General features: G+C 43.6%; 6 protein-coding genes; 3 read left to right on the top strand and 3 right to left on the bottom strand.

The window, feature by feature from the left end:
* The first annotated feature begins 1557 nt into the window (after positions 1 to 1557).
* Positions 1558 to 2344, top strand: GSBLH_T00002332001 (uncharacterized protein). XM_013040874.1 has 4 exons: positions 1558 to 1881; positions 1916 to 1993; positions 2023 to 2098; positions 2131 to 2344. Exons 1-4 carry the CDS (start codon positions 1598 to 1600, stop codon positions 2326 to 2328), a joined length of 636 nt encoding a protein of 211 aa, XP_012896328.1. The 5' UTR covers positions 1558 to 1597; the 3' UTR covers positions 2329 to 2344.
* A 92-nt stretch (positions 2345 to 2436) lies between these two features.
* On the bottom strand, positions 2437 to 3468 carry GSBLH_T00006430001 (uncharacterized protein; the record flags this gene model as incomplete). The annotated part of the gene is made up of 5 exons (XM_013040873.1): positions 2437 to 2676; positions 2753 to 2816; positions 2847 to 3319; positions 3349 to 3411; positions 3457 to 3468. The coding sequence occupies 5 exons, from the start codon at positions 3466 to 3468 to the stop codon at positions 2437 to 2439; spliced, it is 852 nt and encodes a 283-aa protein (XP_012896327.1).
* Positions 3469 to 4884: 1416 nt separating this feature from the next.
* GSBLH_T00002331001 (uncharacterized protein) lies at positions 4885 to 5136 on the top strand (the record flags this gene model as incomplete). The annotated part of the gene is made up of 1 exon (XM_013040872.1): positions 4885 to 5136. The coding sequence occupies one exon, from the start codon at positions 4885 to 4887 to the stop codon at positions 5134 to 5136; it is 252 nt and encodes an 83-aa protein (XP_012896326.1).
* Positions 5137 to 5147: 11 nt separating this feature from the next.
* Positions 5148 to 5339, bottom strand: GSBLH_T00002330001 (uncharacterized protein; the record flags this gene model as incomplete). The annotated part of the gene is made up of 1 exon (XM_013040871.1): positions 5148 to 5339. One exon carries the CDS (start codon positions 5337 to 5339, stop codon positions 5148 to 5150), a length of 192 nt encoding a protein of 63 aa, XP_012896325.1.
* Positions 5340 to 5667: 328 nt separating this feature from the next.
* GSBLH_T00007069001 (uncharacterized protein) lies at positions 5668 to 6202 on the bottom strand (the record flags this gene model as incomplete). The annotated part of the gene is made up of 2 exons (XM_013040870.1): positions 5668 to 5696; positions 5749 to 6202. The coding sequence occupies 2 exons, from the start codon at positions 6200 to 6202 to the stop codon at positions 5668 to 5670; spliced, it is 483 nt and encodes a 160-aa protein (XP_012896324.1).
* Positions 6203 to 10498: 4296 nt separating this feature from the next.
* GSBLH_T00006429001 (uncharacterized protein) lies at positions 10499 to 12363 on the top strand (the record flags this gene model as incomplete). Its single annotated transcript, XM_013040869.1, has 7 exons — positions 10499 to 10510; positions 10582 to 10644; positions 10675 to 10771; positions 10849 to 11099; positions 11129 to 11470; positions 11500 to 11607; positions 11635 to 12363. The coding sequence occupies 7 exons, from the start codon at positions 10499 to 10501 to the stop codon at positions 12361 to 12363; spliced, it is 1602 nt and encodes a 533-aa protein (XP_012896323.1).
* Positions 12364 to 12522: the final 159 nt, after the last annotated feature.

The following is a 12522-nucleotide window of genomic DNA, read 5'->3' as shown; positions in this document are numbered from 1 at the left end:
GATCGATGTGGAAGTGGGGGCTGTGAACGCATAGCCGATCCATAGCAACGTCGAACCCACCACGCTCCACACCAGCGTGGAGGCGCCCACCATCACCAAATACCCGACGATCTCGATCAAGATTCCGCCGAGAGCCACAACCGGAATGGGAAGACCGATCGTGCGAACCACCAGGCCATAAATGAAGGCTTGTTGGACGCACACCCAAGCACTTTGAGCACACAGAATGTACGAGAACGTTGTCGAGCTGACTTGGAAAGTGTCAAGCAGATACGTTCCGTAGCGAGTATTGATCGCGTTGAGCGCCCAGCGATTGCAGAACTCGACGAGGAAGCAGAGAATCATGAGTTTGGTCGGACGAACGTGGATGCTTTTGCGACGCTGGCTGATCTCGTCGATCTTTTCCTGGATCGTAACTTGCGTCTTGGCTTTTTCTTCTGCGGATAAGAAGAGATACGCTCAAGTACCCTCGCTCTGATGCTTCATTCGCTTTTTCAGAACTTTGATGTCCCTCACGTCCTTGTTTGTCTCTTGCAAGAAGAAAAATGAAAAGAGCATTGCTACTCCAGCAACACAACCAGCAAAGTACAGAGGAAGGGAGTAGCTATATTGGCCCAAAATACCACCCAGCGCAGGACCCAGCACTGAAGCGGCAGAAATCACAGCTTCCAAAATGGTGAGATACTTATTCCGATTTTCAGTCGAGCTACAGTCAGCGATCAATCTATATATATATATGAAAAGGTTAGAGGATCTTACGCTTGAGTCACAATAGGACTTCCAGCAAACAAACCGGTAATACACCTCCACAAAATTAAATCCCAAACACGCTTTGACATGCCTTGAAAGATGGCACCTATGCTCATCAAAATAGCATAATGATACCCAAGAAAGAACCGAGCAAGGACAAAATGAAAAATACCTTCCGTCCATAATAATCGCTCCCAATTCCCATAATAGCAAGACCTAACTTAAGACCATTGCTCAGAAAGTACTCATAGCCTGAGTTACGGAGTATCCAGAGAATATCAACCCTTCTTCAATATCAGACGCATTCATCTGACTGCAAAGAAATGGAAGGATGGGAGTTATCAAAGCATAACCCAAAACGTCCATAAAGACAGCAATATAACTCATAATAAGATTCAATTTCGTCTGATTGGCTGCCATTGTTGGGTTTCAATAAAAGTATTAATGTGGGAGTATGTCGTCTCGCCATAATGAGGTATCATGTGTGTCTCATTTTGGAATTTGTTTGAATCATTTCTCTATCAATAGGACTACATTTAAAATATGAATTGCGGGAGTTGTAAAATTGTATATACTTAAAATGAAAAAGAAAGAGAGACACTGATATAGGCAAGATATAAAAAAATAAATCAATAGAAGATCTTAAGAATTGATTAAAAAGAAGGAATATTAGTAGAAACAATGACTTCTTCGTGATGATGTCAAAGGGGTTAACAATAATTAGCATAATAGTAACACTATAACTCTATTCCATTATTTTGATATTTATTACCCTATTCTACGTTTCCACTTTTTTTGTGTTTCAGGTGATATCTAGCTGCTTTTTTCAATCTAGATTATTTAGTATATGGATACCAGTGTAGGTATTAGGAATCAAGTCAATAGTTCGTTTTATATGGATTGTCTTCGGAAAAACACTAATTACTCACTTCTTCAGAGTTATCCAATAGTCCCAGGTTCGATGTATTCTCGGGAAAGGGACTATCAGCGCGTCCAAGTTTCGAGATCTAGCAAGCCTGGACCAAAGCCTAACCGCTGTATATGGTGTAATGAAGTACAATGCAACCACTGCCAATGTCCCGGATATGCAAAATGTGATCACAAGAACGGTGAACCCTGTTCACGACATCGGTACGATGTGCTAAGAAGTTTTGATGCCATGTAGCTATAAACGAAGGTTAGTTTGTAATTCTTGCGAGAAAGTAAAATTACGCGAAGAAGCTGCCAAACGCAATGAGGGGAAGTTGTCTTTTTCTCTTAATTTGACTCTAGGGGTAAAGAAGGAAAGAAGAGTGTCCCTTCAAGTGGAAAACAACATGAGAAGAAGACGAGCCATACTTCTCAAAAAGTGGAACTTTTACTTTCGGTTTAACACTTTAGGTTTCTTCATCATTCGATCTTTTGTGCGAAATTGCTTCTTCACAAGCAAAGCTTCTGACACATCCAGTTGCGAACCAAAATTCACAGCCTATTCTTACTTCAACAGAAACCCAAGAAACCAAGTTTCAGCCTGTTTATGTTTATCCATATTTGCCCTATTATTATACGTCTTACCCGCCCAACGATAACCATCTTTAGTTTATGTGTAGCGCTAGGATCCTTGTTTCAACAAACAAACAATCCAATTCCAAAATGAACAACCCCGCTCTCTTTCTCTCTGTCTACTCCTTCTCAATCTCGATCGATTCAGCAGGAGCAGACTCCGCCTTTTTGAGAACATTTGGTGTTTCCGGAGCTGATTCGTATAAATACGTTGCGATCGACAAATTCAGAATAGAAATGTAAAAAGAAATAGGAAGAACCCGATGAAGAATGGCAGAGGATACGAACGACGCAAGAATGAGAGAAGCACAGGACACCAAGGATTCGGTCAAGGAGTCCGTGTATTTGAAGATAAAAATGATCACAATTCCACGCAGCGATTCTCTACAATCAATAAACTCACGAATAGCAACGAGAGAATGAATAAAAACGCGTAGATGTTGAAATTCGAGTAGGTTACGCTCTGAACGAACGTATTCCAGCCGCGAAACAGCAGAAAAACGAGGTGAACGATCGATCCCCAACTACTCGTCAGATTTTCTCACCACCCATACAAAGTAATCCACATAGTTTGGTGAAAGAAATTCATTTCGTTGTGTTTCTTCAAAATCTTCTCGTAAAGCACACCTGCAGTGCCTTCCAGACCTGAACAAAGCAAGGCTAAGAGGGAAGGGAAGATAGGAAGGTCAAGGAGGCTGCTGCTGCTGTCATAAGAGCCTATTTCGATCGACATCACGGACGTACAAAGCAACATGATCGATGCCCATTGAATTCCATTCAGTGATCTCCCAAGAAGAATGAAGGACGCAATACCGATCACTACAATCTCCAAAGATCCAAAGGCTTGAATCACCAGCTCATTTCGTAAAGTCGTTTGGAGATAATAGAAAATGATATCAGCAATCGCGATTAGGATTGCAGGAATACTCATATAAAGGATTTCCGCAAGGGACAACATAACGCGCGGTTCTTTCTGGCATGTACTGCGAAATTTCAACACAAGGAAAGAAATTGCCATCTTCAGCATCTAAAGTTGAACATGTTGTAAGCACGAACATCGGTAGACAGTGCACACATTTGTGTTGAATAAGAATAGTCCCCATCGTCATTTTTCGATAACTATTATTTAAAAGACCTCAACAAACAAAACGGTTGTCAAAACACCTTTTGTAGCATGTGTTAATAGGGATAGGAACAGCACACATACTATTACAATAGGGCGCATACAAAACTTTAAAAGACAAACAAAAGTTTGTAAGTCTTTGAGATGGAGAAGGAAGGTGAAACGGAAGTTCCTGGCAAACGGAAGAGGTCAACACCATCCAAATACAACAAATTAACGAAAGAACAGAAAATTACGCTCATAAAGGAGTGGAAGCGGACTCATTTGTCGTATGCGTGGATTGCAGAAAAATACAGCAAAATCTGGGGAATCCATATCAGTAAACGCGGGATTGGCGATCTTGTGAAGCAGTGGCGTGAAAATGGGAAAATTCGTGGGTACTCTAACGATACTACTGTTCCTGAGGAACTGCTATCTACTCTGAAGTTGGTTTGTCATGTGTGTCAAGAAAACCGATATGCTATCAGTGAATCCGAGTTGTACCAGATTCAAAAGTGGATCTTCCAAGTGTCCGGGAATTCTGAAAGCGATGTCACAATTTACCCAATCCATCATACTATTAAGCTTCTTGCTAATCAAGTGAGTTCTGCTCTAAAAGCAAGTAAACTCTCCAGTAATCTTAGCTCTATATTACCTCTTTTTGACGATTACCCTCCATCATCCATTTTTTGCATTGACTCCTTCTTTTTTCTACCTACCGTCTCTGTTTCAGCACACCTCTCTACGGAGCCTACCCTCTGCACTTCCTATATCGTGTGGAACGCGTTTTCTCTAGACGGGACATTTCCGTTCCACTTTACCGAACCAACAACACTCCCATCTCTACTTCAGCTTTTAGATAGCAATGTCACAAGGGAAACAATCGTTTTTCTGCACTGCATCGAACCTATTTTTGAATCCATCATCCTTGAAAATGGTTATCAAAAGGTAACCTTCTGCCCTCCCTCTTCTCTCGCTTCCCTTTCATCTACAGGGTCCACAGGGTCCACAGAGTCCACAGAGTCCACAGAATCGGGCGATCCCTCTGTTTTTCCTCGCGCAGAGGAGTCGCAGCAACATTCAGTGCCTCCAACGTTTTCTTTTCGATTTCTGCGTATCCACGAGATGAGTCGTGATGACGCATTCGCTGTTCTACCGAGCTATCGAGGCTTGTCTCAGCTCTTTCGACTGTGCGTGAAGTGCGTTTTTGCTCTCTTTTCGATCGTAGAACGCAACTGAAACTACAAAAATCGGTGGAAAGCGCGCTGAGAGAGACGTGGAAAGCGCTCGAAAAAGTGGATTGTCGCCACTTTTGGGGTTTCAATTCGCGCTTCCACACATACAAGTTTCATTTATCGCCTCAAGAAATTTCTCCGGAGCTTCGTCCTTTGCTTGATGCCTATTTCAACGCAATCAAAGAGGATGCGCAAAGCTATTTTGAGCTGGAGGAAGACTTGCTCGTAGCTGGAATAAATGGATTGTTTCAGAGAATGCGAGTTATTCCGCCTTTTTCATCATTATCACCTTCATTGCCCTCCGCATTGCCAGATGCGATCGTTGCAGAAACAGAAGAAGTAACAGCAGCAGCACAGAATGATGAGAAGGTGATAGAAGCGCTGAAGCAGTTTTTGAGGCTTTATGATGTGATTCTTGAAGGGCTTCCTGATGTAACTCTTGAAGATTATGTCCAGAGGGATCGTATTCGTGATCTCTTTACCTGGTGTGTTTGTGGAAACAATTGATTTGCAATACGTTACTCATCCGTGTGAGTGGATTTGTTATGTTTGAGATAGGCTTCGCAACAGGCTGGTAGGTACCGCTTATGGGAATCACTACACAAGAGTTCGATTTTATTGATTAGTGAAGAGAGCTTTTTCGGTTCAGCTTGTTTTATAGGTGGTGTAGGTTGTTGCACAGCAGTGGGGGGCGCTTCGACTTCGTCCATTTTATCTGCATTTGCTTGGTCAGAATGACAAGCTTGTATTTGCTGGATTTCCGCTTTCGTTTGGATCACGATCTCAACGACTTCGTATCCAACAATTCCAACATCGTTCAACGTCCTAGTATCTTCTGGACACAATAAAACACCATTTACTCGAATGAAAAGCGGTGACTTGGTGGAAACACCTGTTTCTGCATACGCCGCTTTATATAGCTAAAGTCAATTCGTTTCATAGAGGCTACATCACGCACTTTGGCGTTATTTGGAATCGTAACAGAAATGTAGTGCTTTGTGTCCTCCACAGCGGGAAAGTGCATTTGAAAGGTGAGAATCATACCTTACAAACGTTTCCCAAAAGTACTTCCAAGAAAGTGTACAACCACAAACAAAGTAAATTAAAAGTGACTCACACGGATAACCCACTTTCCACTCTTTGGATCATACGAAACAAACTCAGCTCCCATCTGTTCCGTGCGTTCTCTGATAAACTCCGTCATGTCTTCTGTGGGTTCGTTCTTGTTCAAAACCTTATAAAACGTGATCTGCGCCTTCTTATTCAGCCCCGTATTGGGCTCCATCACTCCACCCAAGCCATGATCGCAGCACACTTCCACGTAGGGAATGTCGTTCTCCTTTCCGATCTCCAAAATCGCATCCAAATCGAGGCCTCGCAGATCGACGGGCTCCAGCCATCGAATCTTCGCCACGCCGCGGACTTTCACGGAGAACGTCACACTGCGGAGCTCTTCGTCGAGGAGCTGCGCGAGCTGCTCGATGGAGGGCGAGCAGATATAGCCGGGCTTGGTTAATCGAGGCGTGAGCCCGGCTTTGGAAGAAGAAGAAGAAGGGCCGGGGAGAGAAAGCATTCGGGTGGGGTCGAGAACGGTGCTGGGGAGAGAAGGAGGGAGAGGAGGAGGCGAAGGGGAGTTGGGAGTGTGGAGAGTGGGGGGAGGGGCGGAGAGAGGCGTTTGGCTCTCGATGATTTGGAGAATGTGGAGAGGCTGGATGGAAGAGAGCTTGCGAGAATCGTCGAGAAGAACTTGGCCGCCGTTCACGACGATGAAATGCGTGAGAGTGGGTTTCTAGAGGAGAGTAAAGGGAGAGAGAGAGAAGCCTACCATGCGTCGGATCTTTTCTTTCAAGTCGCCCACTGTGGCATCGATATCGAATTTCACCATTTTCTACAGTCAAGCACGCTCCTTAATTCTACGTCTTCGATCGGGATCTCGAGTTCTGGCTTCTCGAAAGGAACGGACTCGGACTCTTCCTCAGAGACTTCATCGCTCTTCTCGGTTTCGGAGGTGGCTGCGAGCTCCTTCTGGATCTGCTCTTCGATCTCCTGGTTCTTTAATACTTCCTTCTCTGCATAGCTCACAACGGAGGCGGGCTTGCCGAGCATGAACGAAGGGATGCTGAAGAAGGCGGCAGTCGATGGAGACGTGTGGAGAGACTCGGTGACCTGCTTGGGGAGAATAGCGGAGGGCGTTTGCTGCGTGACGTTTTTATCGAACTGGTTGATCTTGTCCAGGAGTGTGTTCACTGTGGAATAGGGGGTGCTGATAATCTGTTTCTTGACCTCTTCAGGATTGTGTGCTGGAGCTGCTGGGGCAGTACCTGTACCAAAGCCACCTGTATTATTGGCTCCGAATCCACCAGTATTGTTGGCTCCGAAGCCTCCAGTATTAAATCCAAAACCTCCTTTGTTTGCTCCAAAGCCACCGGTATTGTTTGTTCCAAAGCCACCAGTGTTGTTTGTTCCAAAACCACCAGTGTTATTGGCTCCAAAGCCACCAGTATTATTACTTCCAAAGCCACCAGTATTATTACTTCCAAAGCCACCAGTATTATTACTTCCAAAGCCACCAGTGTTGTTCGTTCCAAAACCACCAGTGTTGTTCGTTCCAAAGCCACCAGTGTTATTACTTCCAAAGCCATCAGTGTTAAATCCAAAACCTCCTTTGTTTGTTCCAAAGCCACCAGTGTTATTACTTCCAAAGCCACCGGTATTATTATTTCCGAAGCCACCAGTGTTGTTTGTTCCAAATCCACCAGTGCTGTTATTTCCGAAGCCACCAGTGTTATTACTTCCAAATCCACCAGTGTTGTTTGCTCCAAATCCACCAGTGTTGCTATTTCCAAATCCACCTTTATTGGCTCCAAAGCCTCCACTGTTGTTTGTTCCAAAGCCGCCAGTATTACCTCCAAAACCACCAGAATTATTACCGCCAAATCCACCTGCATTATTACCGCCAAATCCTCCTTTGTTAGCTCCAAAGCCACCTGAATTATTACCTCCAAAGCCACCGTTATTGTTCATCCCAAAGCCACCTGAATTATTACCTCCAAATCCTCCTGTATTGTTCATTCCAAAGCCACCAGAACTATTACCTCCAAATCCTCCTTTGTTAGCCCCAAAGCCCCCTGAATTATTACCTCCAAAGCCACCGTTATTGTTCATTCCAAAGCCCCCTGTGTTACCACTTCCGAAGCCACCCGAATTACTCCCGAATCCTCCTTTGTTACCTCCAAACCCACCTGAATTACCACTTCCGAAGCCACCCGAATTACCACCAAAACCACCCGAATTACCACCAAAACCACCCGAATTACCACCAAAACCTCCCGAATTACCACCAAAGCCACCTGAATTACCTCCGAAGCCACCCTTGTTAGCTCCGAAGCCACCAGTGGCATTATTTCCAAATCCTCCAGTGTTGCTTCCAAATCCTCCGGTATTGCCTTTCGAAATAAAGTTATTTGTTCCAAAACCACTATTATTATTATTTCCGAAGCCGCTGTTATTATTGCCACCAAAGCCACTATTGTTATTTCCAGAGCCAAAATTGTTATTTCCAAATCCAAAGCCTCCACCAGAGTTATTGTTTCCAAATCCTCCGCCCGAATTACCACCAAAACCTCCAGTGTTACTGTTATTGCCCCATTGATTTCTATTGGATCCTATCTGATTACCGCTCTGAAAGCTCATCAAATTGTTGAAGACAGAAATAAAACTAATAAATAGTTTGAAAACAAACAACACAGGAAAGAAAACAAACTCGTCCAAAACATACTAGCAAGACGAGGGGAAAATAACACACAGACATTATAGTAAGTCTTGTCGATCTAAAGCATGATGGAAACACTCCAGTTACACATTTTTCGGGAACGACATGCAGAATTGTTTGCATTCTTTGCGCATAATAGGTAAGAGAGAACTAGCTTGTACACAAAGAGAATCCTTACAAGCAAAAAGAAATAAAGAAGAGATGTAATAGTCACAATTAGGAGAATAATTACGGAAACGTTGCTCGGAACAAAGAAATTATAGATTACTGCAGAGGAGGCACAAATGCCTAAGACAATGCCTGATCCAGCCTAAAATAAATGATTTCCAGTGTTCTTACAAGTATGTTATACCATTTTGAGACACTTCGTAAAGAAAGAATCAACAAGATACTGGAAAGCAATGCCATTATACTGCAGATGACAATAAAGGTTGACTGGGCGAAAAAACTCAATATACACTGAAGGAGCGCACATCCCTAAAAATTAACAACAACAATATGGAATAGAACAAATTCTGCATAGTAGATAAATTTAGAGTTTGCTACACATGCCTTACGATACTTCCGTAAATCGGACATCCCTATTATATACTCACTAATCTGAAAATAGGGAGTCCCATCGATCTCATGTACAGAAACCTCGATTCTAGGATGTTCTCTGAACATGAACACAAAAACGCTATATATACACTGGACGAAACTCATCTGAAAATGACCGAATGCTCGGCTGTTCGTAAATCCCACCGAACATAAAAATCGAGAAAAGTGAAAACAATCTTTGAACAAACAAACATACGAGTTTGCCACTAAACTTAACTTCAGACTAACCATTATTTCCTTATCTGCTCTTCCATAGCTCATTATCCTGAACGGGGTGTCCTTACATCCGAACTCAACCGAAACAATTGGCCCCATCCCAGCCGAAATCACTACATTCCCACATTCTCCATTTCCAAACGTCCGATTTCCCTGTATATCAACGACCTGCGTCGCTATCCTTCCCACACCGTAATAAAACAGCTGAACTCCCACGATCGGCTTTTGCCCCATCGAACACCATTCCTCTGCCTTACAGAAGTTCGAATAAAGGAGTGAATCGCTCGAAGAGCTAGTTGTATCGCTCTGCACCACAACTCGATAGAAAAGAGTGGGAGGAAATGAAGCAGAAACCGCGGTGGCGAGTTGGAAATTGGGACAACCGCCCAGTTGGACGGTAATGTGGTGCTGGGAACAGAATTCCACGAAAAGCTGTCCCACAGAAAGATTGATGTAGTTGCAAGTGAGGTTGAGGAGGCGTAGTTTGTAACATTTGTTGCTTGCGACGAGAGAAGAAAGCGTGTTGAGGGAAGAATCGGTAAGGAGATTATCCTGGAAATTGATTTCAGAGAGATTAGGATAGCGATTGGTGGATAAGTACTGACAAATGAGCTGGAGACCGATATCTCCGATTAACTTGTCTATAGCTAAGGGAATCAAAAGAAGGAAACTGGAAAGCGAGATGGAGGACACGACATCAAGGACTTGGGCGCTGTAATCGCAAAAGGTTAAAGCATATTCGATTCCAAATGCCTTATCTCTTCCATTATCGCACGATTTTATTCCTGAATCTGTCTGGCTTGCCTACACATGACCGAACTCCCAAACTAGCACCAAAATATTTCTTTGATTTATTTCTGAATCAGAAAAGGGCTGAAACTGAGAGAACAATAAGAACTTTACGTTGTTATTGGTTATAGAGCTTAAAACATTGCTTTTACCCAAATTAATCATTCGTTCATCCTTATCTGATATATTGGGTAAACCGCTCATGAATACAACGCGATAAAAAAAGTGTGATTGGAATGCTCGTCTTTCAGTTCTTGATCCTGTTGTGCCTATTTACAATAGGCAATGCACATGAGCAAATCATTCCTGATAATCGTGGGAACTGGTTTTTCTCTTACAAGAATTGTGATATCACACTTCCATGTCATGAGTGTCCCGTGAATAATGTAGATAATAGGTTTTGCTATGAATCTCTTAGACAATGGAGGAATGTAAGAATACTGGCTACATAATGCAATACTCGTGTATAAACTTGTATCCTAATTATTCTATATGGATCACATTGTAGCAGTCGAAACGATACCGATAATTCGGACATTCTTTACGTTTTTGAATATTTGTTATGTAATCAATAGACGGTGGCATGTAAAAAACCGATTCAGAGTCATGGAAACGGAACTTCTCTGATGAGTTTTATTGTACTAGGAACGATCTTTCATGAACCATAGGCGGTGTTTTATGCACTAGCGATTGCCAGCACAATCTTGATCCTATTGTACAGAAACAAACATTTCATGAGTGGCTACTCTCTCGTTAATACCCAAAGTAGATAATTTGTATTATGACCGTGTTTTTGATTTAATGTGTCTGTTTGTTTGATACTCAATAAAGTTGAATGGAAGAGGAAGAGAGTGGAGCACGTCACTCTATTGTGATCTATTCTCCCGAGTATACATATTCAGGGAAGTCTTGCTGCTATTCTCCAGATGGTCAGTACCTTTTGTTTTCGAACGGAAAGGAGGTCGAAATTTTGACGGTCACAGACCAAGTGATTCGTTTCACATTGTATTGCTCGGATCGTGTTGACTATGCCGAATGGTCCCCCGATTCTTCACATATTTTGTGTTTGGTCCGACGAAATGGATCAGTCGAGGTGGGAATTTGATTTGAAATCGATTCTAGGTGTTTTCCCTGCAAAACTTGTCTTGGAACGTGGCTTTTCGTAATGATGATTCTTCCATTCTGAGTGTTCGTTGGGCTCCGGATAATGAGCATATTTTGGTTTTAAATGAATGTGCGCTCCAAACATCCATTTGGTCGATTCGCTCGAAGAGATTGATAACGCTCCCTGGATTTCGCGATTTGCGGCGCTATTGTTCGTTTTCTCAAGATGGTAAGTGGTTAGCGTTTTTGCATCGACTTTCCACAAATGGTACGCATCAGCAAGATGCAGTAAGCATCGTCAGTGCGGTCAATTGGGAATGCGTGAACACCTTTCCGATTTCCACCACTCAGGCGATAAACGTAACCGCGATACATTCCGTTCATCGTAGATATCATGGACGAATCAAGATCACTACCTATCGATTTTAGATCACCCCGTTTACAATCAGTATTGTCTCTACTCGCTGGACGGGACAGAATGTTTTAAATATGCCCCCGTACCCCTTTCTGCGCCTATTCAATAGAACACACCTTCTCTCGGCAGTGTGGTCCAACAGACCGCCCACAGTCTCCCCCTTTTAGCATTCGGCGGTTTCGAGGGGAATTTCAAACTCTTCGACACGGAATCGCTCGTCATTCTGCGAGAACTCTGCGTATTCTCTGACATGGGCGGGAAGGAAACAGTATCGAATCTTGTTATAGCCATAACAAAAGCTCATCTGCACCGAACTTCCGAAGCTGGACGTTCGCTCTCGCTACCAGAAAACACACGCGCGCCAGCCGAACGATCTTCCCGATGCGTTCGAGCAGCTGATCGTGATCGATTTGTTTTGTTTTCACCAAAGAACTCCACCGAAGGAAACTATTTTTTCGAAACGGAAACGGGGATCCCCACAGCCGCCATTCCCACGCCGACCATGGCTCGATTGTGCGTGTCGTTGCGCTGGCTGACGGGTAGATCGAGTGTGAAGGACTTGGGGATTCACTCCGTGGAGTTTTCGCAGGACGATCGATTTGTGGCGCTGAAGGAGAATAGCCGCGCTTCGATTCTCTGGGTGTGGGACGTCAAACGCGATTGTCTGGCGGTCAACGTGGTTTTTAAATCGCCCATTCTGGCGTTTGCGTGGAGTCCGCAGCAAAGTCGGCTGGCGATCGTGACGTCGAATTTGACGTTGTATCTGTGGGAGCCCGGAGAAATAACGTGGTCCATCATTCCAAATCGTGGAGGCTGGGAGAGGAGGAGTGAAGTGTAGGATTGGCGGCGTTTCAAAGAATTGAGTGGAGCTCGTCGGGGAAACAACTCGTGTTGGTGGGAACGGAGTCGTTTTTATTGTGTGATCTATGACTTGTTTTTTTTGAAAACTTTTAAAAATCATTTGTTCGCTTGCGGTTTTCTTTTATGGAAGAAGAGA

Source organism: Blastocystis hominis (assembly GCF_000151665.1).
Source record: "Blastocystis hominis, Singapore isolate B (sub-type 7) whole genome shotgun sequence assembly, scaffold_19".
Lineage (NCBI taxonomy): Eukaryota > Bigyra > Opalinata > Blastocystidae > Blastocystis > Blastocystis hominis.
Note: the sequence above shows the minus strand (reverse complement) of the source record. Positions and strands in the feature narration are given on the sequence as shown.